Genomic DNA, 27366 nt, shown 5'->3' on the forward strand with positions numbered 1-27366 from the left:
TGACAAGATTTGATTTCAGAGCACTCTTGTCATTAGTACCCTCCCAGCTCAACGGAACTTATATTATTTAAAACCAAGTTATGAAACCTAACTTAATGAAACAAATATAAATGTATCGTGTGGCTAAAAATTGTAAGAATTAATTAATTTGCAGATGTTAAATTTTGAATGAAACTGTGAAACTGACAAAATTTCCCTTTTGTCTAACCCAGCAGGGAAAAGGGAAATTTTGTCTTCCCCTCTACTGATTGAGGAAGATTGCAGTACAACAGAAAATTTCTAAATATGTGTACTTTTATGTGTCTTTACGTGTTTTTTTTTCTCAAATCAGTTAGTCCTAAAAGGAAGTTTTCAAGGTAAGCCCTTTTTCCTATCCATTAGCAATAATCATTGGTTTTCAGCCCTACTAATTTAAACCTTATTCTCTTATCTCAATTATTCATTACTTATTAATGTAAACCATCAGAGACCGAAAACTCCAGATAGTTCAGACATCACGCTCTCAAACGATATCATGATGGCATTGTTTAGTTCATGGAAACCTAACATCTTGTCAAACTATCACTACTCAATCAATATCCTATTTATCATACACTGAATCGTTCTAGAAATTTGAACCTGATTCATTCACCATTCATATGTACAATTTTTTTTTTGGGAATTGGTACCTGCTATTACAGAAATTTATGGAAATCTGATAAAATAACCTTACTATTACTCCAATCTATTATAAAGTCATATTAATAAGATGCACCAATCTATATCTAAAGTATTGACATGTAATTCTGATCAGTCCCAATTACTACCATTTTCATCGTTGTAAATACATTTTAAAATTATATACATCACTTTTTGAACTTCACTAAGAATGAAATGGTTCCTAACCTAACTTAAGGTTACTAAGTAACCTAACTTTATGCTATTAATCTTAATACTCCAATGTAAATATCATAAAGGTTTCTTAGATATTGCTTCCTTAATACTCTAGTACTATACAGGGTGTAACTGAAATACACCGACAAACTTCAGGAGGTTGTTCCTGAGGTCAAAACGAACCAAAAAGTTCCTATAAATGTATGTCCTAAAATGCATCGTTTTCCGTCTGTCCGTCTGTTTGTGTTTATTACATTAAATTTTTTTCTAAACAACCATATAAGGTACAAAGTTAAACTTTTCAACATATGCTAATCTAGTAAAGATTGTTAATTTTTAAAAAATTGAAAATTTTTACTCAACAAAATTCAAAATGGCGGCTAGTTAAAATCTTTGATGGTGAATTTCTCAAAAAACACTTCCTGTATAAAGAATTTACTAGAATATAAAAAAAATATAAATTTATTTATAAAACGAACGGTACCTCATTTTTTGAAATCGCTCAAGAAATAAAAAAGTTATGGCATTTTTCTTAACCTAGTAACATATCACATTTACAAGTTTTTTTCTTGTTTCAAAAAACTACAGTAGCCTACAATTGTTTAGAACATTCAACAAAAATATCTCACATTAAACAAAAATATCTCACATTAAACAAAAGAGTTTTAAGCTGTAATTATTAAGAAATACGGAATAACTTAACAGAGCAACATTTATTTCAAAATATTGGGGATCACTTTACAACAAATGTTCAATATGCCTTCCATTTGATGCGATGCATGCATTAACACGTCTGGTCATTGATTGCCGAGTTCTTTCAAGTATTCCTGGTGTATTCCTTACAGTGTTACAGGCTGCAGTGATACGCTGTAAAAGGTCATCCCTGGTATTAACTGGTCTTTCATAAACTAGAGTTTTCAAATGGCCCCAAAGGAAGAAATCGATTGGATTTAGATCTGGCGACCGAGGCGGCCATGATACAGGTCCCCCTCTGCCTATCCATCTTTCCCCATAAGTTTGGTCCAGAAATTGCCTGACATCTAGTCTGAAATGCGCGGGAGCTCCATCATGCATGAACCAACAGTGCACTCTCACACCCAAGGGAACATCATCTAAAATTTCAGGCAATTCGTGTTGTAAGAAATGTCTGTAGTTTTCACCATTTAGTATGTCAGGTAATACAAAAGGACCTAATAAACAGTCTCCAATGATGCCTGCCCAAACATTCATTTTAAACTGCTGTTGATGTCTCCCTTCATGAATGGCTTGTGGGTTTTCATCAGCCCATTGATGCATATTGTGGTAGTTGGTTATTCCATCTCGATTAAAACAAGCTTCATCTGTATACACAACTAATGATGTAAAACCAGGGTTGTTAGCTTGCTGATAAAACCATTGGCAAAACTGTAAACGTAATGGAAAGTCAGCTGGACCAAGGGCTTGTACACGCTGATAATGGTACGGATATAACATCTGCTCATGTAGAACTCGCCATACTGTCATGTGGTCTACGTTGAGTATTGCTCCTAACTGCCTAGTACTTACGCCTGGATCTTCCTCTACTCGCTGTAAGATGTTTTCTTCCAAATCAGGAGTTCTACGCTGTCTCTGTACACCTCGGTCTGCAGTAGAAGGTAACAAAGTGCCAGTCTCATGAAGTCGGTTGAAAACAGCAGCAAATGTTGAATGAGTAGGTTGTTGTCGATTTGGAAATGATTCGTAATACAGGCGGGATGCTAGGCGACTATTACCGTTAGCTTTTCCATACATAAATATCATGTCAGCTTGATGGCTAAATGGGTAACCTTCAATAGAATAAGAGCACTATCGACTAATAATGTTTCTACAGGTGAAAGTAACAGATCATATCTTGTCAAAAATAAACAAGGAAATGACTTACTTATCTGAATTCATTGTTGTTCTAATCAGCTGTGTCTCAACATGAAAACATATTCAGCTGTTTAAACCATGAAAGTTGAGTCATGTAGATTGCTTGTTACAATGTCGTTTTTAAAATTTAATACTAATTATCATGTTTAAAGTTTTGTAACCCAAAATATCGTTTTATTTTTATACTGCCCAAATACTTACATTAACTTTTAAAACAAGAACAAAAACTTGTAAATGTGATATGTTACTAGGTTAAGAAAAATGCCATAACTTTTTTATTTCTTGAGCGATTTCAAAAAATGAGGTACCGTTCGTTTTATAAATAAATTTATATTTTTTTTATATTCTAGTAAATTCTTTATACAGGAAGTTGTTTTTGAGAAATTCACCATCAAAGATTTGAACTAGCCGCCATTTTGAATTTTGTTGAGTAAAAATTTTCATTTTTTTTAAATTGAAAATCTTTACTAGATTAGCATATGTTGAAAAGTTTAACTTTGTACCTTTAATGGTTGTTTAGAAAAAAAATTTTATGTAATAAACACAAACAGACGGACAGATGGAAAACGATGCATTTTAGGACATACATTTATAGGAACTTTTTGGTTCGTTTTGACCTCAGGAACAACCTCCTGAAGTTTGTCGGTGTATTTCAGTTACACCCTGTATAACAATCATTTACATCTCTTATTTCATTACATACTTATACCTAATAGTATTTTCATGACAAATAGTTAAAATAACTTTAAATAATATCCAACTTGTTAATTTTAATTGATTTAGTACAAACACTATATAAGATGAAAAGTTGAAAAAATATTCTGTGACATGTATGTTACGTTTAAAATCAATATAAGTTTGACAGAAGTTGATGTCATAAACAATTAAGCAAACTACCTATTATGCAAAACATAAGCCAAGAAAACATACATGAGTATATGTTTGTACTTTTACACAAAATTTAATTGGGAGTACCATTGTACTATGTTATATACTGTTTTCCTCCTTACTTTCATTGCAGATACTGTGTATTGTAAATATCTGGTAGGTGTTATTCTCAGTGAGAATGGTGAGTGTTACATCTTCCTTGTAAGGATCATGCTTTCCTGTGGATGTCCTCAAAGCTAGTTCAAACAGACTTTGAAGCCTTGAGGGGACAACTTCGGAAATGGGCTTTACAAGCTCTTCCTCACACAGATCCAGCAATTGAACAATAAAATCTCCCTGCTCCATCAAAAAATATCGTTTCAGAGACCTGTAAAGTACAATAACATGTAATATTAGTAAATTTAGTTAATTTTTAACATACAGTAATTAGTTTATAGATTTTCCTATTTCTCCTCTTTTTTAACAAACAAGTGATAAAAAATTTAAAATGTTTCAATGAGTCATAATTTAAGTTGACAGAAACAACCTAATGGTTTAAATTTATATAACTACAAATTAGCATAATCAACTGCAAGTGCTTAAGAGTTTTAAGTTTGAATATTAATTTTGTAGTGCAAGTAGCCGACTTATAGAAAGGTTCTAGAGACTTGAAACTTGGTACTTGAAGGAAGAACTTTATTGATTTTGTAGTAAAAAGGTAAAATGGAAGCAAAGTTTCAGTCTGGAAAGTCACTAATCCAGGAAAAAGTTAGTCAGTTTGGTAGAGACTTTTATTAGGTTCTGTTAGGTCCTTTGATACTTCATTATATTGGCCTATTAAAAATAAATTATATAATTGGCATTCATATATAATTTTAATTAAATAATTAGTCATTCAATGTGATTCTAGCCAAAACCGGTCAGATCCTGCCATTCCTGCCATGGTAAATACTGTAGGTTGGTATATGGTCATATTCAATAATTGCAGAAGTTTTTATTAATTTGTAGTTTTAACTGACACTAGAATTCTGAAACAACTATTTTGACAAAGTATTCATATCATTGCTCTTTCTTTTTATTGCTCATCTGTATTGCTAGTAAAACTTGTTTCCACACTTAAAAAAAAAAAATAAATAAACAGGGCTAGGATACTTGAATTTATATAAACTGGCTGGAATAGCAGTTTTGTACAAACTGTTAAACTATATTTTATTGACCACAACTTGCTCTCCACTCTTCTTAGTAATAATGGAACTAACAAAACAAAACGTGATAAAAAATAATTATGTATTGATTTATACAAATAAATAAAATACCAAGTATAATCCAGAAGATATGATTCCTTTAATTGGATGTACAAACGGCTATAATTCTAAACATCCAATGCCGTGATGTTCAAGCACTCGTATCAAACACATAATGCAACAAATTTATTGATGAGTTTCCAGAACAAATATAAGTGTTCTTAAATTTTCTTCTACAAAGTCTCATTTACTGAAATAATTCATTTATTTCATTACAAACAAGAGTTCATGTTTTGTGGAAAGACTCGAACCTGAACAAATATGATAGTGGCATGAGTAACGAATTACTTGAATGTACAGATTACAAAATATAGAATTTTGTATTAAAAATGTGAAAACTCACTTAATTCTATTGATGATGTCATATTTTGTAAGCAAAAGATCTAGAAGAGTAGAACTGGCAAACTGGTATGCTTTCTCTATTATGGGCAGGTACTGTTCGCCATGCAGAGTATAAACTAGTTTTTCCACAGGAGGAACAGCGAAGTCTGCTGAAGACCTAGCTGAAAAGCAACATATTCTTCAAATTTCATACCGATATAACAATTAAGTTTTGTCAGCAAAACTTACTTCTGAAACCAATTTTTTAGTTGACCATCTAGGAACGGTCTTAATTATGAAATTAACAAACTTTCTAAGTAAGCATTCTAAAAATCTGAGTCAGGGTCAGGACCAAACTACCTTAAAACACTACTATGCATTCTCATGCACACTCAGGATTTAAATCCACACTAGCAATGCAATCTGAGGGGTTGATCCCACAAATTTTTTATGTGTATAAATGTGTGCCTGCATGCAACTGTATGGAAAGTTGAGAGAATGGCCTTAGTTTGTAAGATAAATACCGTGAAAAATTTGTATTGTTATTGACTAACGTAATATATATTGTCAACGCAATAAATATATTCTATTCTCTGTTACTATTTTTAATGACAGAAGAACAAATAAGGTCCAAATCACAATAGCTAATTGAATGTGTGTGAAGGCTGTTGATTCACAATTTCATTTTTAGCATTATAATTGCAAAATTTATGTCTCTAAAAATTGTAATTTAACAAATTTTTCCAATTTTATTCTCAGAAGCAGCAAATGTAAAGTATGTTTTGTACTCTAGATGTTTTTAAAACTAGTGTCACAAGGAAGGTGATCAACTTTTAAAGAACTCTGTTACAGGGAACAAGAGATGTTTATCACATTAACCTAGAGACTACATATAATTTAACTGAATGATGTCACATACACATTAAGACCAGTCACAGACAAGGCTAGCAGATATCTTAGCAAACATGTTTGGAGATTGACATGGAGTCTTATTAACCGAGTTCATGTGGCCCTGGAACTCTGATGTGTACTACAGAATAACAGATTTTCTGACATCTCTACCACAATATCAGGCCCCACTCTACCATTTAAACTCATAATCTGATCAGATCTTTTGGCTGAGAACTGATTGACCACTCACCACTAGTTCAGATTTGGAACTGAGCGATGTTCATGTTCCGCATCCCAAAGGAGTTCCTTTGCACTTGCAGTAATTGTTTTGTTATAGATGATTAGGGGGAAGAGAAAAGCAGTTGAAGACTGCTCACAGGTCACAGACTTCTATGGCTTCAGCATACAAAAGGCTTGTACAATGTTATGACAAATGTTTAAGAAATGATGTCATTACAATAAATAGGAAGATATAAGGAATTAAAGGGTTAAAAGGTTTTTTAGCTTATTTTTTAATAGCTCTTAATAATATATGGGAGAAAAATGTTCTTTATTTTTCAGATAGGCCTTGTAATAACTGGCTGATTTAGTTTATGTTATACTCAGTTTAATTAAGTATAATATCTATATAAAATCAGAAATAAAAGTAAAAAATTTTCAAACTATTATTGTAAAAAGTGAAAATAATAGAGGACCAGAACTTACTTGTCTCACTACATTGGCGTACAACATTGAGGTAACGCCCAGTCCGTAGTATGATCTCTTGAACAACATTCAAAAATACAGGAACATTTTTGTTACATATTGTATACCTTTTGCTCCAGTATGAATCTGAATACAGACCGGTCACTTTGTTAGCATCAGCTTCTTCTTCTACATTATCCATTATTAAGAACTGAAAAACAATATAGAATAACTTAACAACGGTTTCAGTGCAGTTTGTCTTTTTCTATCTGAAATATGTATTAAAAAAAGTAATTCTTTCACAATTTAGCTCATGATTAATTACTTTAAAAATTGAGGCTTTGGTTTTAATTAAAAAAGGTTTCTTTCTTGTCAATGTTATAATTGACAAAGACATTGTACAAACATATAATTATCTACTTGATCAAAAGTAAAATGTTGATTTCATACCATTAATCCAAGTTTTCTGGCTAATACCTATTGTGCACTCTGAGTTAGCTATTTTTCCAATCCATACCTATTAGGTATGACTGTCTGCACTGTTGCACTTGGAGTTCAATGTTTCCATTTTATATTTATTGCATATGACAGACTGCATGTACTATTGAACTCTGAGTTAACACATTTTCTAACTGATAACTATATCCTGTATAACTGCATGCATTATTGCACTCTGAATAGACAAGTTTTGTATAAATTGAAAACCTATAGGACTCAAATGTAAACGTTACACTTACCTCCATATAAGGATCAAAGACAATGCCTTTGTGAAGCCATCGCTGCAAAGACTCAAAATAAGGAATGGAGGCTTCCCCAATCAGAAACATGCAAAGTTTCTGGGCGTTGTTGTCTGTTATATAATGCATTGTCTCTTCATGAAGGATTGTTAAAGTCTGACCTCCAATTGCCTCTGACTACAAACACAACAGCTGTAAATTTATAAGATCCTAATTCTTAAAGAATTGTGTATTTAGATATAAAAAAGAAGTATAAATATTAATATAAATCAGATTTAAATCATTAAAATATAGTGTGAAAATCCTTATTTTTGGAATATAAAGACTGAATGAGGTGTAACTGTACCTAAAGGTCACATGTAATTCAAGTGACTCAATTGACTGACAACAACAGTAACTATAACATACAAACAGCAGGTTGATAGCGATGATTGTGACACAAAAAAATTGCTTTTCACAATAAATAAATGCACTCTCCTCATGGCACGATTACTGACCATTTCCTAACTGCCTTATGCTAATGTATAATATATTTGTGTTCATTTAAAGTGATTATGATATATTGTCAAAATATACACATAGCACACTTATGTCTTATTAAAATTATTTAAATTCAATATTGTTGTAAATAATAATTTTTCAGTCATTATAATCAGTAAGATAGAGATAGAGCCAGGAGCAACCAACAACTGATAACTGTGACATGTTTGTGCAAGCATATCTTTAAAGTGGTTGTGCTTGTGTATGCATTGACCGATTCGTGGAAAAAGTACTGTTGCAATCAGTATAAAAATTGCAAAATCTTTAATATCTTTCAAAATTGTTATAACATATGTAAAACAGCTGATACCCACCAAAAGGTAAAAGGTTTGCTGCTCCCAGCTTATGCAAGCGTATCTTAAAAGTGGTCGTGCTTGCTAATGCATTAACGTATTTTCTTGAAACAAGTACCATTAGAATTGAAATAAAAATTACTCAAATAGTTGGTGTTATGTAAAGTTTTTATAAATAGTATAGCATTTTTGTTACTTGAATTTAAAAATTTTAACAGACACTATTTTGTTAATATTACAGAAAATAACAAAATTATTTGTTTTTATTTTCCACTTATCTATTCAAACCTATGTGCCAAATTTGATTTCTTTAGCTTAACTAGTTCCAAATACGTTTTTATGAAAAATAAAAAGTTGTGTCTAGTGGCTAAACAGCACATTTCTCTACCTATATTCACAGGACTTTTTTACTTGAAACCATGAATACTATCACCCACAGAAGTTTGTATTAAAGCTTTATTATGTATGTGACATAATTTTATGTTGAAGCTTTATTGCAGAAAAACAAAAATTATTATGGAAATGTATGGATATTATGCTACTAGCTTCTTCTAAATTGCTAGCAAACTTATAAAATAACCCCTAATATATATGGCTGTGGAGTGCAAGTAGCACTCAAAAGGATTTAATATGTTATTTAGTTAATTACATATTTAAATTGGCTGTTATATGATTTCATATGTGTTCATGCTCAGAAAAGTAAAAGTACTCACCTCATTAATTGAGTTAGCAATTTTGGCAAGAACCTGGAAAGTCTGGATAGTGGATTGCAGATAAAACCAAATATTCTGTAATGTAAGTTGATTTTTACGTAACAAACTCTCCAATTGGGCTATAAACACCTGAAATTATAAAACAATAATTAGTTGTTCATTAATATATACATTGCTCCCATATATTGGCAGATTGTAAACAATAATATGCTAATCTGTATAATATATAAGCTGTGGTTTTTATTTATAATCTTAACTTTAGTTATAATCCAATTGGGCTATAAACACCTGAAATTATAAAATAATTATTATTTATCTATTAATACACTCAATAGCTCCCACATAATGGTGGAGATTGTTTAAGATATATTCATCTTTATGATATAGAAGCTGTGGCATTTTGAGGCTTTATACATTAATGGAGAATTCTTTTCATAACGTTGACTTTGGTAGAGAATACTACGGGTTTGTAATATTTATTTTTTTAATTATTACACATTCGTATCCTATTATTATACATACAAATTAAACAGAAAGAGTTGTACAATCAATATAAATAACACTAAATATATGCAAATAGTTTTGAATAGAGTTAGGTAATAAGATATATTTTGAAGCTTTTCCTCTCATTAGGTATTTATATTAAATAAGCAAAGTCCGAATTATATACTTGTGTTTGACTTTGTAGAACGTGACATATTTTGTAAATAGTTTTGTAAGTAACTTGTTATGTTTACACAAATACCCCACTTTCAATAGGAAAAGGAAGCAGTGAAGTAGAGTTGTAGTTGTCATAGTGAGTTGAGTTAATGTTTTATTTTCGTGAAAGAACATTATTTGAGCATGCAATTTATGTGTTGGACTGCAAAAATTACACACCAGACTCCTGTAATAGTAGGAAATTAAGACTTGTTTACATGTTATTACATCAAGTTACTAAGCCACTTGATAGTGGCATACATCGAAATAAACAGCATATTTCTTTCAATGAAAATATTTTATACAACTAGAACTAGAAATTTTTATGAAAATTTATGATTCTACAAAATTGTGTGGTTAAAAAAATTACATTAAATAACAAAATAAAATTTTCCACAGAGAACATAAACTGTCTAGCAAAATAAAATGGGTAAATAAACGTAAATATAATTTTTTTATTTGTAAAGAAAAATACTTTCTAAATTTATCTACAGAAGTTTTGGTTATTGTTAGCATAAATAAAATTTGAGTTATGATTAATATCCATAAATATGAAAGGATGTTATTGCCCGATTCATAAACTAAACAAATATTCTTGAAACACTAAAATTATATAACAATATATTTTAGATAAGTATTTATTTAACTGTAGCAATTTTGATATTTACAACCCTCTTTGTCATCAGACTTGAAATGTCTTGTAAGGCCCAATGTAAGTCAAAGTACTACGATCGTCTTGCTCTCTCACTTAAGCTTACGAGTGCTGTTCTCTGTGGAAATATTTTTAAATGTTACTGGCAGTCTAATTTCACGATAATATAGTTATGCATTGTGTGTCATTTTCAATTATTACAAGAATATTTACCATACACTATCATTAGTGGAATTAAAAACATTGCCGGGTACAGTTTTTTGATTATGGGATTGAAATAGAATTTAGTGGTTTTAAAGATATATCTAGTGGTTGTAGTGATAAACCACTGCTTAGTTATTCTGACAACATAGTTATAAAAGTAAATACGTAGAAAGTGAGAGTGAGTCAGACAACAATGAACCTGCAATAGAGCAATTCACAACCCGGAGTCTGTATACATTTGTTGTCAGTGTGCTCACTCCCTAGTTTCGTGAATAAAAATAGTAAAGTTATGTTATCATTAAAATATTAACTTTTATTGAGTAAGAGCTTATAAATTATTAATTAAAGCAATGTACATCAAGTATCGCCCACTTTGACTAATAAGATCTAAAAGTACAACAAGTGCTAACGATTGCTTATTGTGTCTGTGAGAGGAGTTAATTGAATCTGTTCAGAGAGGTCACAAGCAGAAGAATCAATGGTTGAACAGCAGTGAGAATAATTATTACAATTTGACAGCCTCAGATGAAGTTTTACATTGAAAACTCACGAAACACAAAAATTATGGTAACAGGCACCATTAAAAATATGGAGATCTACTCATTTTATGTACAGGGTTGTATATTATGTCTGGAAAACACCCAAATATATCCTTTAATAATTTTAAATATAAATTTGAAACCTCTTACAATCGTGATAGAGATTGGGCATCTACTTTTTGGAACAATGTTTTGTTATGTCACACCAACGGGGGACGTCCTGCCGAGGGTATCGTGAATATTCTTAATGGAAGCCTATACCTTGTGATACATAATTTTAAAGGTAATAGCTTACTGAATTGAATGCCACAAACCGCATCTCAAGGGAATTATTCTATCAGAAAATAGAGCATTTTTAGTATTGAAAATTTACTGATGTTCAACAATGTAATTTTAACATGGTTCTTGCCACAAAAATGTGTGTTACAACACTAATTTTTTAGCATTTTTTTTAAATGTTCAATTAAATAAAACAAAAATTTCATTTTAAGCTGGTTCTATTAGCACAAATTTGCCAGTTTTTATTACAGTACAATTATGGAAATACTTTATGTTATTGATTTCTTATTACAAATAAAAAATAATGTATGCTGTTAGAAAAGTCTTACAACAAACGTTTTACCTGCATTGGTGTCAAAGCAATTGTTCGAACTGTGTTCCTTCTACGGTTTTGACAATGAGCCAATCTTGTGTAAAATGATTCGACAGAGTTGCCTAACATTTCTTCAGTTATCAAAGCAATCTCCTCTATAATCCTGTTTCTTAGGTCTTCCAAATTATGAGGCTTTCTTCTATAAACATTGGATTTTAAATTGACCCCATAGGAAATAATCGATTGGTGACAAATCCGGAGATCTTGGAGGCCATTTGATTTCTCCTCTTTCGGCCAATCCATTTATGAGGAAACCTTAAATCCAAATACTCTCTTACCTGTCTCCCATAATGGGGTGGAGCACCATCCTGCTGAAACCATACATTATCAAAGTATTCTCTTGATGCAATTTGAATAGCTGGGATTATTTCATTTTGGAGCATATTGTAGTAAAGTTCGGCATTTAAATTTCCATTGATGAAAAAGGGTCCAACAATTTTGTTACCTAAAATTCCACACCATACGTTCAGTTTTTGTGGTTGCTGTGAATGGACTCAGTAATCCAATGTGGGTTTTCACTAGCCCAGTAACGGCAATTGTGCCTGTTAACATTGCCATTTAGGAAAAAAGTTGCCTCATCAGAAAATAGTATGTTGGTCAGAAAATCTCTATTGTCATCACATTTGCGCATCACAAGTTCACAAAACTCAACTCTTCTGTCGTAATCATCCTCACTTAACTGTTGGACTAAATGAACTTTAAATGGTTTGTATTTATTAATTTTCAAAATCTTACTCACAGACATAGGGTGCATATCATGTTGCTGTGCAGCTTTTCTGAGCGATGTATGTGGGTCTTCAATAAATATTTGCAAAACATCTAGTGCATGTTCTTCATCTGTTGCAGATTGTATCCTACCCGACTTTGGCCGATTACGTACACTCCCTGTCATTTCAAAACGCTCAATAGTTTTTGATATTGTTGAAAAAACACTTATGGGATTCCTTTCTGGGAAAAGTGTCATTAAACAAATTACAAACTTCCCGATAAGATCTTTGACGATCGCCATATCCTCGCATCATCAACAGAGTAATTCGTTCTCTTTCAGACAATTCCCATTAAAATGCCAAATAAAAACTGAACTACTGTAATTAGATAACTTGTTGACAGCAATGCTTCAGAGACACTGATTAACTCGACAGGAATGATATGACCTTTGTCCATTTGTAATTCCCAAGCTTAGACCTGTCTAGTGAAAGCTCCATGCTCAACAAACTGAAACCTGTAGACCAGATGATTAATAACACAATAATGTTTTCTCATAGGCTAGTGACCTTTTGTCTCTTTAAACCTTCCTGCTGACTGGAAAACACCAAGTACAGATTCATAAGTAATCAGAGAAAGTGACTCATAAGTTTTATTCATTGTAATAAAAACTGGTAAATTTTGTACTAATGAAACCAGCTTAAAAATAAATTGTTTATTTTATTTTAATTGAACATTTAAAAAATGCAAAAAAATTAGTGTAACACATTTTGTGGCAAGAACCATGTTAAAATTACATTGTTGAACATCAGTAAATTTTCAATACTAAAAATGCTCTATTTTCTGATAGAATAATTCCTTTGAGATGCGGTTTGTGGCATTCAATTCAGTAAGCTATTACCTTTAAAATTATGTATCACAAGGTATAGGCTTCCATTAAGAATATTCACGATACCCTCGGCAGGACGTCCCCCGTTGGTGTGACATAACAAAACATTGTTCCAAAAAGTAGATGCCCAATCTCTATCACGATTGTAAGAGGTTTCAAAATTATATTTAAATTATTAAAGGATATATTTGGGTGTTTCCAGACATAATATACACCCTGTATACATAAATTAAATAACTGATATAATAATTAAAGTCTGTATAAACCAATATAAATATTTAATTATCAACAAAAGTTTTCAATTTATAGTCAAAATTATATATGAAGAAAATGTTACAGGAACTATAATTTGTACACCAAAGATTGGATCTGAGAGAATGACATAAACAATGCAAATATAGTATGACTGCAAAACCTTAAATAACACTTTTAAAAAGAATTTTTTGTCTTTGTCTTGTTACCACAAAAACATCAGCTAATCAACAGTTTTGCAATAATTCAACAACTAAGAAAGTAGTTAAAAGCTGAAATAAAAAATCACATTACTATTTGTACTTTACTGCAAGAAACACTTTGAAAACATGACAGTTACTAAAGTCATATGAGATGTGAAAACTACGAAAATCAACTACAAATTACAAATTTTCATAATAGATTTTGATTTATATTAGTTTTTAACTATAGCAATGTAACGTTATGTAATTAGAATATATATCAAACTCACAGTATAATCACTAATGAAGCTGTTCATAGCCGAAGCAAGTGCTTGATTTACTCTTCCCCATTTCAGCTGTCTCTTCTCTTGAATGAACCTGATGACTATGGAATGATCAGACGCCAAGGGTAGGATCTGCTGCACCAGATGGCGTAGAGTTGGCTCTGACAAAATATTATAACAGGCATGTTAAAATAAATTTACAGTTAGACAATATCTGGCTGGTGAATAATCCAACACAACACTGCATAGTGGTAAGTTGGCACAATATGCCAAACTATTTATGGAACAGCTAATTTGTATATTTTTAGAGAAGGAGGTTGTGACAAAGTTTTTTCTAATTTAAAATACTTGTTCTGTACAACTCCTTATTAAATACTTAGAAACAGCTGAATGCCAAGTACTATTTGGGCACTTATTCATAAGCTTTATTTTTAATTTAAAGAAATTTAAGAGTCTCTATTCAAAAGTAGACATTTATACATTTATTACTGCAAGTTAAATACCTAATGTATTAAAAATATATCACTAAAATGGAATTTATGAAAATAAACTACTAATACAGGATCTCAAATTTTACATTATGAAAATTATATGAAAACACAGTATAGTCTAACACTAACAAGTATAAAAGAGCGTAAAACTGTAAATACTATGCATTAAAAACCTTATTATAAACGTTGATGCTTATAAAGACAATACTTTGTTTTAACCCTTAAAGCGCCAAACAGTTTCAGCTAAACTCTGGATTAGCGCTCATTTATTATAAAAAATTAAAATTAGATTTTCTCAACGCTAATTTTAATTTCTTTTTTTAGGTAACAAAATAAAACAGAAACTGCAAAAAAATATCTTTTATCATATTTATTGCCCAAAATACACATGATTTACTATGTAGCGTTCCAGCTCCTTTATAAATTTTACCCAATGCTTACTGTTTCCTTTTATTATTATGTATATCAATGGTGACATTGCGTGCTTATATGTACTACAATAGAACTAGAAAATAAGTATATTACATATTTAATACAAAGTTATAATAAAAAATTAAATTTACATGCCAAAAATTTGAAAACCAAATATTTTCCAAATTCTTAGTCCTCTAACGGGTGTTATTTTTATAATAATTACAAAATGGTTTTCAGATGTTTATAGAAGTAAATAAAATATTGTAACACTTATTGGAGTAAAAACAAGCCTAAATAAAAAAAATAAACATAAATGTAGAATTTCGGAACAAGAGCTAAAATACATAATTATAAATATAAGGAGTAAAAATATTTCTACGAGGAAAAAAGACTTTTATCGCCATTCAAGAAACTGTTTATTTCAAAAGTTTATAAATATATAACTTTCATAAAAAGATGATCATATAACACATAAAACTACACAGTAGTTTACCGATCAACTATTCGCACTGCTTCAACAGGATATGAAGAAGAACACAAGAGCTGCCCGGCGCGCGGCGAGGCAGTGACGTACGCATAAATGCGCTTGCGGCGTTGAGCAATACCACCAAACTTCCAGCTGTTCAACAAAAACCGGTTCAGTATCGATCGTTAAACACAAAGATTGTCACGTGATGTGGCACAGCCCCGCTACACTACTGTAACATACACCCCTCACAGTCTAGCGGACAAACTCTGAACTAACAGTGCAAAATAGTAAAAACAAGTATATTGCGCGTCTACGCGCTTACGGCGTTCAGAGCAAAGTCGATCCTCGCACGCATATGCGCTTACGGCGCTTTAAGGGTTAAAATTTAGAAATACAACTATAAGAAATTCGCTAAAAAACATATGAACTATATGATTAATACTAAATTAAACATTCCATCCACATCATTAAAGTCAACAGACAACAGAAAAGAGGTTTAATGATGTAGAAACTAAGCTAAGTGACTCAACTTATTGACTGTTACAGAAAATTAAATAGTAAAAGGATGGCAGGATGAGACCAATGATTTTGTAGTGACCAAATACCTTAGCAATGCATCAGAGGGGATCACTAAACATACTTCCCTCCACCACACAGTCACAACTACCATTTCTTACATAAATTATGCTACTGTATTATAAAATATGTTTAGTAAAGTATCTTCTAATTATATTATACACAAATATAGGTTTAATCAAATAATTTTTCAGCCGTTACATCTCAGTTTTTATTTAAATATAACTTTTCAGAACTTAACAATATAAAAGTTGTGTTTGTGTAGCAATCGTAATAATAATTGCTACACTAATAACTAACCTGGTTGATATAAGTACATTCCACTTGGTAGTGCATGTTAATATTCTAATAGTTCTATAAAAATAATAAAAACGTTGTACAGGAAATCAAGCTATTTGGAAGTCATCCTGAAAGCTATTACATTTAATATAACATTAATTAATTTATAAAAGTAATTACCAATAGAATCTGCAACAATGAAAGTGCGAGGACTGTAAGAACTGGTCACACGTTGAGCGACAATGTATTTTCCTTGAAATCCTTCGAGTACACTCAGCAGATCATCCAACAAAATATTTTCTTGTGACTGCCATGGAATTACAGCTACAAATCAGAGCTTCATTCAGTTTTATTCAGATTAATTTTAGATTTCCATCACAGTAAACCAGAATTTTTTTAAGTGACAACATTTTTCAACAAGATTAAACTCCATGCAAAACTCTATCTAGAAAAATTAGATGTCCGAATAATTGTGTGGTAATCTAATATACTGGGTGTTTCAAAAGAAATGTTGTGGTTTTAAGGCTTTGCAGTGAATATGCCATTTAATTTACAATTTTAAATTTATACATTTAATGAAAGAGCAATTCAAACAGTGTAGTTGTACACCTTTGCACATCTACAAGCACTGTTTCCTCTGTTCCTTCTGTCAGCAAATGCTGGTAGTAAAAATGGTAACTCATGACCAGTGAACAGAAAACTTTCTTTGTTTCACAGTTTGCTGAAACTGAGTGTGTAGTTACAGTTCAATATATATTTTGTAAGTTTCAATGCAATCTTTCAAATACCATCCATATATAGTATCATCAGTTTGAAAACACTAGATGTCTTTGTGAAGGGATGACCAATAATGACTTGAAAATGTAAAGCGAGTGAGAAAGTCTTTGACATGTAAAGAGTATATTCAAAGAAAACTGTTTGAAAGGCTAGTTTTGAGTTAGGACTTCCATTGATATCTGCAAGGAAATCATGACCATGTTCTTATTGTTTACATCTGTTACAAGCTCTACAACCTGTGGACTACCATTAAAATGTCAAATTTTCAAATGAAATGTTGCTGCATGACAATGAAGATTTTATTGAATGAATTGTATTAGTGATGGCTTAACATTTTATTCAAGAGGGAATTTAAATGATCATAAAGTGTATATTTGAGAATCAACGTATCCCACATGAGGTGGTATTGTTAAAACCATACTTCCCGTGAACTTAACTATTTACCATATTCATGCGGAAAGACTGTTTACTGTAGTCACAAGAGCCATATCAATATGGTTCTGGCCATGTCTGGTAACAATCAGTATATCAGGGGACATTGTGTGGAGCAGATGGTTGAGTCTGTCAATCTTATTTTTGATTCTGTCCATGTTTTGATGGAAAATCGTGAGCCCATTGCTGTCAGTCTGTTTAAATTGGTGAACTAAATTTTGAGTACTACGTAGATCCAGAGGTTTCGCAGTCTTTCTTTATTGTTCTTCTCTTAAATACATATTCCCAGTGATAAGTTTACAATAGTTCTGGTCTTGAATATCATTTTGTGTCTTGGCTTCGTTGTCTGACTATGAAATAAAAAATGACAAGGTAAGTTACTATGCATGTGAAGTGTGGCTTCATCTGATATTTTAGACCACATCTGAAAAGCTTCCTCAATAGTTGTTTTAGAGTTATTGGCCAAAGAGGCAGTTGTCTTCATGTTGGTGATATGCTCTTTGAAAAAGTCCTTGTATGACTGCCCTTGTCTTAATTTAATGGCAGTTTTTGGAGGTTTACGCTCTTTCCATAATGAAGCAAAGGTGTTTGAAAATACAACACCACTATACATTATTATTACTCTTAAATGCATTGGCAGAATGATGAACACCAACCTCAACAACTATGGTGTCATGAGCTGTAAGTTCATTACTAATGCCTTGGCTTTGTGCTGTTTGCAATATTATAGTTAGGTTTTGTATGATTTCTTTGGTTTTTAATGAGTTGACTTTCAGGTTTTCAGATTTTTCTGCATACTGTTGCTTCCTGGTATGATCAGTCATCTCTGTGTGTGGTTATCGGTGGAGCCTGTGTCAAATAAGACTGAGTTGTACTTAAGAGGGATTTTAAGAAGGCTTTAGTTTTATTTTCTTGCTAAATTAGTTCTTTCAACCTGACTTCAGAGCTAACTTTCAACATATATATTGCTTCCTCTCTTTATTCCAATGTTATTTTTAGCTCTTCAACAGCACTCGTCAACCTGGTGTTTTCATTTGTGAGTGAGTCAACATTAATAGTTTTGTCACCCAAATTGGACTAAAAATGTGTAGTTTGGCTTCAGGGACTTCAGTTAACTGTTTGCTAGTTTTTAATTTTTGAATAAGTCATGTCTTTCATTGTCAACCTCAGAGATTAACTCAATATTCAACTTTCCCTGCTCCTTAAAGCTTTTTGTTTAAGCACAAGATTTCTTTTTTGAGGCAACTATTTTCATTTTAAATCTGTTATATATTTTCTTTTGATATTATTAGTTCATCTTCCAGCTCTGAAAGCTGTCTATAATGTGCTAGTTTAATGGCATGCAAATCTTCTATTAGATCTTCGTTCTTAGCGGAAACATTAATTAGGTCTTGTTTTAACTCATTATTCTCAATTGCTAATACAACACCAGTTGCAATAGCCAGGGTAAAGGATATTTCAAGATCGGCTTCTGAGTTTTCAAAGTTTAGAATTGTTTCTTGAATAGCTTCTTTTCTTACTTTAGATTGTCAGGTGAATGGGTAGGCTAGGGTTAATAAATTTACAATTTACACTCAACCAAGTTTCTATTTCTATTTTACTAAGATTTTAGATTTTGCTATCTGACCCATTTAGTTATTTAGAGTGGAAGAAAATTTTATAACTCCCTGTACACAATATGCCTTTATATTTCACTCCGATAGAGCAGATTCCACAAGGAAAAGATGACATAAGGCCTTCACTTTTCTGGGACACGCCTATAGTACACTAGTGCTCCTCTGTTGCGTCAGCTAAATGAAGGGGCAGTAGGTCTGGTTCCCTTGGTCTGGCCTGTCTTGGTCTAGATTAGTTATTTAATTACCTCAAGTTAAAAGTACTGTATTTAGTTTAAAACTTTGGCAGGTTGCATAGGTTAATTTTTGTACAGTTGAGGGATAGTTTTTAGGTGAGCTTTGGCTTTAAAATAAAGTCAGGATAGCACGGGTAATGTAAAACTGCACTAGTCTTGTTTAGAAAATGTTGTAGGCAGTTTTTTAATGTTGGTTTGTCTGATTCCTCTGGTCAAAATTTATGTCTGATGTTTTATCGTCCTTTTGTCGGTTTGAGATCTTCAGTTTTTTGTTGAGTGTTTGATTGATTCTAGAGGATAAAATTGTAAGAAATTGAAAACATCAGTATTTTTGTGGGTTTGGCTGATTCTCTAGGTTAGAACTGTAAAGAATTGTGATCAGTTTTTTCTTGTAAAATTTGAATTAAAGAAGAGTATAATTGTGTTTGATTGGAAGGAATACTCAAGTCCCTTATCAATTTGGTTGTGGTTGAGGTAGGATCTATAAGAATGCGAGCCAATGCAGAGTCAACACAGGTGCTGAGTTATCAGTATTTGTGTGTTGCACATTTGGAAGGTATAACCTTCAGTGTTTAATTGTAATTTATCTAAGGCTTAATATCAAGAAAGTATTTCTGTTGGGTTTGAAGGAAATTTGATTTCCTTTTTGATGATTTTCAATTAAATATGTTACTTAAATTGTCACTATTGCTGCATTTGAGAAGTAGGTCAGTTGTGAGATGTCAGTTTATTTCTAGTGTTTTCTTAACTTGCTAAGTGGAGTGGCTCAGGAGTTTTTATCGTTATATCAAACTAACATGTTTTAATGTATGATGATGGTGAGTAGTTAGTTGGTTTTGTGTTGTTTTAACTACTAAAAACTTCACTTTAGATAGAGAGACTGTCACACAGATCGTGCTGAATGTCAGAAAAAAAGTAGTGTTCTTATAAAGTACAAATTGATTCCCATTATTTCTTGACAAAAAAGACTATTTCTATAATGCATGAAAAGACCAATATTCATTTTGTAACATCCTTTATACTGTCAAATATATTCTAATCTAACACTGGTCATGAGTTTAGAAATTGGTTATATGATAGGTCATGAGAAAAGCTGCTATGAAGAATAGCTGATTATGGGGCTTCTTTGAAAAGTACAAATGTAACTTATGTTAAATCAACTTCATACCATAAAAAACAAAGAAAATAGCATACATTGGATCTGGAAAAGTGGATTTCAACTTACATATAGGTGGAGGTCGTACAGAACTGTTATCATCAACAAAATCAAATGACATATAAGGGCGAAGATAACTCCAATTGCTCATATCTTTAGTTTTCTTCTTCTCAACTTCTGGAATCAACTTTTGAAGATGGCTGTGTATCTAAACAGGTTTACAAATTATTAAGACAGTGGTGTTACAGTAAATTTAGCAGTACCAGTAACAGAATCTTTTAAAAATCATGCGGATTGAATACTCCCAGCAAAAAGTAGGGTCCTTTTGATCATCCTCTGGGAAAAATGGGAAAATAGTTGGTCTTTTTTGTATTTTAAGTCTAGCTGGCAAACATTTTAAGCATTAACACTTTAATTCAATTTAGTAGATTATAGATAAAACACTGTTTTATGTATGTTTAAATATAAAAAAAACTTTTCCTTTTGATATTCATATACTGGTATGTAGATTTTAGTTGTTTTTGGAATGGATTTTTTTTGCCACTTTCCAAAAGTTGAGCTTATGTAATAAACTCATCAATTTAGTTAAGAGAGTCTTGGAAATATATTTTTTGTAAGTAACTTCCATCCTGCTTTTATAAAATGTTATTTTATTTGTTAAGTGTATGTATCTAGTTTTAATTTTGTTTGTAAAACAAATCTAATAGTAAAGTTTACACTTTATCCCAGTGAAACTTTGTTTTTAATAAACAAATAATTTAATTAAAAGGAGAGATGGCAGATAGGAAGATTGGATCATGAGACCAATGATGCATTGTTACCACTACAAGTTGTTGAACAATTAGGAAAAGAATAATCTGTAAATGTTACATACATTTTTTTACAGAAGTACAGTAGCCTCCTTGCCTGTTTTTCTACTGTTGTATGTAATAGATTTGTTTATACATATTTAAGTATTCCACCAGCTCTCTCAATTCCTTAATTAGATATAACATATTTCTGTATAAAACCTTCTTCTCAATATGTATTAAATGTTTAAAAATGTTAAAAAATTGTGTACATGTATGATTAAGTTATAATATTAGTTCTAAAACTATCACACTTCAATCAGTATTATTACATTTTTCTTTAGCTTTCGCATATAAATATCAACAATTTTATAGTTTCTTTCAATTAATAAAAAACATATATATGCTAAATCATAACTTTCAACTGCTATAAAAGGAAACCCGTTAGAGATGCCAATAAAAATAACATGATGTTAATATGTAAAAGGACCACCAAATTTCATCTAACATTTAAAACTTGAATTAATGCAGCCAAAATAATACACCACATACTAATGTAAAAACATACCACGAGGATATTCAGTGGCTGCTGAAATACAGAGTTGTAAGACTGTTACTTATGAATATCAGCAAACAGTTCATTCAAGATCATAAGATTTACTGAACTTTCCTCAATGTAAATGCCTACATCCCACTTAAAAAAATTAAATACACATAAAGAATGTGTTAACCAACTTTAAAGAGTTCATGCATTCTTGACCATAACACAATACTAGCTATAACATATTTTAACTCACAGATGATACATCTACCACTGCAGATGTAGCATTACTGCCAGAGAGTGGTAGAGATCTTGTAGTTTTCTTTTCCTTGACTGTCTTTTCTTTTTTCTCCATTTTGAACAGCGAGATTTTACAGTATGGATGACATGAACTTCTCAATAATTCTCACATGTTACTACTGCCTTCAGTGAATACATAGTTCCATTCTGTATCAAAATATAAATAAAATATTACTGAGTAAACTATAAGAAATTTAATACAAATTTATTGATTACAAAAACAAAAAACTACTACTTTGAAAATGTTTAAGAAAGTCAAACAAGTTCTAGAGAGGAAGTTATTACACCTACTAGATGCTGGAAACATATGTAACCTGATACATAGCAATATCATGCTTTGTTATTATATTAAACGGTTTTGTATTGGTTTTAAATTTAAAAATTTACACAAAATACATTGTAATTGCTATTTTTCAAACATTGTTATTGTTTGTAAATTAAAAAATACTAATATACATATCAATAATGTTACCATTTCAAGTAAATTATATTATGGAGTAAAGAAAAAACCTAATAATGTAAAACAGGAAATAAAAATAACAAAAACACATTCAACCACTCCAACAAACTGTCTAACACACACACCGCAAGCACACACACTTTTGCCCTGAAGTATGTATGTCCCTCAATACTTCTAATATCATAAGGGAGAGCGATTCAAAGGCGGCAAGCCTGTACAGTAAATGACCTATTAAAAATTGTTGATCTATGAATTGAAATTGATTTAAAGTGGCTCCATTTCTTGTAGGTTGTTCACTAATATCAGCGATAAAATTGAAGTGATCAGACAGATAAATAGGAGTTTTAGTAACTTTTGAAAATATTGTGAAACATGTTCATGACTTCTGAGATTAAAAATAAATCTAATAGAGTATTTCTGAGCACACTGCAGTCTGTCTGACTGCTCAACAGTCAAATCACTGATCACGATTTCACAGTAAAGCAGAGATTGTAAGCTACATCTATGGCACATACCTCCAGACACTACTTTGAGACGTTATACTTTATTTGTGAATTAATAATGTTGTGGCATTAGCTGTTTGCTACTACAGCTGTTATTGAGTCTGTCTGTTTCTTGTGTTTTGGTCTCAGTTTGTTGATATTTTAAAATTGAAAATGGATAGTAGTGATACCAAATGTAGGCCTAACTTATTTAGAACAAACTGTACTATATGTTTAACGGTTGTTAAGTAATAAACAAGAAGAGCAAACCGTTTTCATTCCTTTCCATGTGGAATATCTCACTACAAATAAATCATACAAGTAATATTTTATTATCTTTTGTCTAACATTTTACTCAATAAATATATATGATTATACTTTACATGTCTATAGCATAACTACAAGTTGGGTATTATAAGCTGGTTACCTCCAATTTCTCCGAAATCAGAAAAAAACTTTGTCATATGTATATATTTTTAGAGGTCTCTTTATTTTTGCTTTTTTTCGCTGTTTAAGTATATATATTCTTACTCATAATAAAATTTTAAAAGAAATAGCTTATTTTTGATGTTGTAAAAAATATTATTTTTACTTTTTGACAGGGGGCTCTCTTTGAAATACATAAGTCTTTATATTTGTTTTGTTTACTTTTGGTACATACAATTTTGGATAGGTCAAATAAGCCAAAGTTATTTTCCCTTTATACCAAGTTTCATAGTGAATAAAAAATATAGAAAATGTTGTACTTTTTAAGAGTTTTATAAATTTTATAATACAAGCTTTTAAAATGTTAAAAATGGGGTAGCATTCTAGAGTGAAATGATGGGTAGCTGGAGGGTTATAAGTTCAATATAAACATTTTTAGATTAAACCGTGTAGAACAATGTATTTAGTGGCAGGTAGCATGTGATATTCTGAAAACTAGGAATATTTGAGCACAGAGAGAAAATGGGATTGAGTGACCTAGAATGTCTAAAGTGTCTATTAGAATAGGAGTACAATTAGTGCCAAAATATCATCAACTGTGCACTCCTAGTTGCTGTTTCTTACCTACTATATGCTGGAAATGGATGTAACCTGATACATAGCACCATCATGCTTTATTATTATATTAAACTGTTTTGTATTGGTTTTAAATTTAATAGGCTAAACACATAGAAATCTATTTTGCTTCTATGATGGTAGAGGAATGACACCTACCCTCAGACTGCCAACCATTAAGAATCAGAATACGAATAAGAGTATGTTTATTGTCATAAAGCTTACACAAGCATCAACACAAGTTATGTATGAACTTTACACCCTGTAGCAGTAAATATGTTTAAAAGTGGCATTGTATACCTGTTGTGACTTAGTGATTTTTGAGGGGGTTATTATTACTAAAGATACTTCATTCATCTGGATTTGCATACATGGAGTTTTATTACATGTAATGAGTTACTCCATATGTTCATATAATGTAGCTGAAAGTATAACAGTATGACATAAACAGGGTGTAAATTAAGTCCTGATACGCCTGGATATCTTCCAATCGGATTGAGATATCAATGTACAATCTTCACCGTACCTATTAAAATACTTTTCTGAACTTTTAGCAGGATAAATATATTTCCTCCCCCCCTTTTCAAAGGGAGGTAGAGGGAAATCACTTAAAATTTTCAAATAGCAACCCCTATCTTGTGACATGTCATTGATAGGTCTATTCAATAAAACCCGATGACATAAATAAAACATTTCTACGAGAATCCTAGCAAACGTTATGGGCAAATAGTCCCTTAAACTGTAATGCCACCTGGAAAAAGACACCTCTTAACAAATCTATGTATACCAGAAACATTAGATACCACGTAAAGAGATAAGGTGGGCAATTTAAAGTCTTACTAAAAGATATCATGCATACATTGTATTGACAAGACATTGACCTTACAGATTCTTTTTTGTGTTAATTGCCCATAACTTTTGCTAGAAAGGGTGTAGAGTTCAAAACAATACTTTATTTAAAGCTATGCATTTCTGCTAAAAATGAAAACACGTACTTAAGCGAACAACAGGGTTCAGGAAATTCAAGTAGAAAGATTAAACTATTCCATGTAGTAATACAGTAGTAACTTAAATATTCTGTTTATGATATAAAGGTAAAAGAATGAAACAACTTGATTGAAGACAGAACAAATAAATAAGACGTTCATTGTCTACGTGCCGTGTCGCTTCTTATCTTGCCAAACTTAATGAGGGGTTAAGGCATTCAAGGGAGCTTAGAGGACACTGGTTTAACCCCATCGAGGCGGACTTCAAGAGCTGAAGACATGAAGACAAAAGTTCCCAACAGTAATCCAGAAACTGATTTCCAGCGGGCTTTTGATGTGTGGCAGACACGCCAAACTAAGTGTCTCGATGCAGGATGAATGTAGGCTATTTTGAAGATTATTAAGTCATTGTAATGATACCTGCAATAAATTTTTATTTTTGAAACCAATCCCGATACTTATTGAATAGATCCTGTACATTCAAGCTTAGACCATGTTGATCTAATGCTTCAATCGCAATGGGTATTGCACTGATTAAATAAATAATGTAATGTTAAATTTACACTTTTATCTATCTATAAGGTAGGAGTATGCCACAACACTGTATATACAAACGGGCTTCACTGAGTTTGCTTAGGCGAAATTTCAAATTGCTCATTTTATTCTCAAGATGTTCTTGGAGCGATAGACAGCCAGATAGTCAGGTACAGAAATTACACAGAGTCACCATGATATGACGTAGTATGTGTTGGAATAGTTAGGCAACAAGTGTGAATGTGTCACATGTCAAAATTTCTATTGAGTGTGCTGAGTTGGTTTACAAATTTATTTACCCTACTATTATCTTGTTGCCATCATCGTTATACATAAGACCAATATAAAAATATTCTATAATGCTGTCAAATCCCATGGAGTGACATGCACTATCATCAAACTCAGTGTTGCCTCAAAATTTCAAGTTTAAATATCAGTGTTTTTTTAGAAATATGTTGACAGACAGACAGGCAGAATTAAAATATTTCTAGTCCCTCGAGTGCTAGGTGTGGTATTGAATGTTGTATCTTTTCTGTCTAAAAACAGCTGGTTATTTATTCTCAATATTTGTTTACTGATTACTTTCTGTAAATCCATTTATCTAAATGTAGCTTTGTTTTAAGTTGAATAAAATCATTTCAAACTTTAATCCATTTCATAACAATTCATTAACTAAATTGTATTAATCATATTACAAGTGATTTTCACATCAAGTGCATCTAATCAATGGAAAAAAATGCGCTGCTGAGGAATACAAGTTAAAGCTTTTTTTTTCTTATAAACTTTCTCAACTACAGCATCCATCAAGTACCATCAGAAGCTTATTCATATTCTGAAGCTATCTCCAGGGAGTTGCTAGTCTCCTACGGAGCGCCTCCACAGGTGGCGGATAGTGGAATGCTCGCCAGATATGGCGGGTACTGGGGAAATAAAATACCCGGGGCGGACCAAAACTAGCACCAAAGGGCACGACGGTTCCACATGTTAGTGGCGGTTTCCCGAAAGCGTCTGTTTCACATGTTAGTGGCGGTTTCCCGAAAGCGTCTGTTTCACATGTTAGTGGCGGCTAAATAAGTATCCTCTGCGGCTAACAACCGTGGTTGTAATTCGGAGCTTCGCTCCATCTAAGGTTGATAGCCTATGACAGTCCATCATGAAAAAGTCTTTTGGGAAAAAAATTCCACCGTCCATCCTCTCAAGGAAGGAGAAGACTACATCGGATTCGGTGGGTAGTCACCTAGAAGGCAAAAATGAGTCGGAGCATTCAAAGTTACCAGTTTATAAAACTCAGATGCATAAAATCAAACACAAATCAATCACTTATATTGCGACACACAACATCAATTCTCTACTGAAGACAGGAAAACTCAAGAACTTCACAGATGAATTGGACCGGCAGAATATTCTACTGGCAGGGCTTCAGGAAATGAGAAACACTACAGAGGACCCATTTGAGTCTCAGGGGTATAGAATTTATAATGGGAAACCAGGACAAAGGGCCATGGTACAGTGCCCACAATTTGGTACAGGATTTATAGTGAATTTGAAGATAATAGATTCTGTAATTGATTTTAAGGCTATATCACCTAGAATTGCAACTTTAAACCTGAAGACTGCCAC

General features: G+C 31.8%; 1 protein-coding gene and 1 long non-coding RNA gene across 3 annotated transcripts in view; one reads left to right on the top strand and one right to left on the bottom strand.

The window, feature by feature from the left end:
• The window catches only part of LOC124357490 (gamma-tubulin complex component 2-like), a 108024-nt gene that overhangs the window by 75082 nt on the left and 5576 nt on the right, over positions 1–27366 (bottom strand). For both annotated transcript variants that reach the window (XM_046809334.1, XM_046809333.1), the window contains exons 2-10: positions 22200–22390; positions 20684–20822; positions 16581–16724; positions 14178–14332; positions 9114–9242; positions 7568–7744; positions 6852–7041; positions 5278–5437; positions 3774–4018 (exon numbers count right to left, since the gene is read on the bottom strand). In XM_046809334.1, coding sequence (XP_046665290.1) covers positions 3774–4018; positions 5278–5437; positions 6852–7041; positions 7568–7744; positions 9114–9242; positions 14178–14332; positions 16581–16724; positions 20684–20822; positions 22200–22298 — 1438 coding nt within the window. In that variant the 5' untranslated portion in view covers positions 22299–22390. The remainder of the gene's footprint in view (positions 1–3773; positions 4019–5277; positions 5438–6851; positions 7042–7567; positions 7745–9113; positions 9243–14177; positions 14333–16580; positions 16725–20683; positions 20823–22199; positions 22391–27366) is intronic.
• On the top strand, positions 14296–25661 carry LOC124357491. Its single transcript, XR_006921951.1, has 2 exons — positions 14296–14422; positions 25321–25661. It is a non-coding gene; the product is annotated as an uncharacterized LOC124357491 (long non-coding RNA).

The sequence above is a fragment of the Homalodisca vitripennis genome, chromosome 3 (assembly GCF_021130785.1).
Source record: "Homalodisca vitripennis isolate AUS2020 chromosome 3, UT_GWSS_2.1, whole genome shotgun sequence".
Taxonomy (NCBI): domain Eukaryota; kingdom Metazoa; phylum Arthropoda; class Insecta; order Hemiptera; family Cicadellidae; genus Homalodisca; species Homalodisca vitripennis.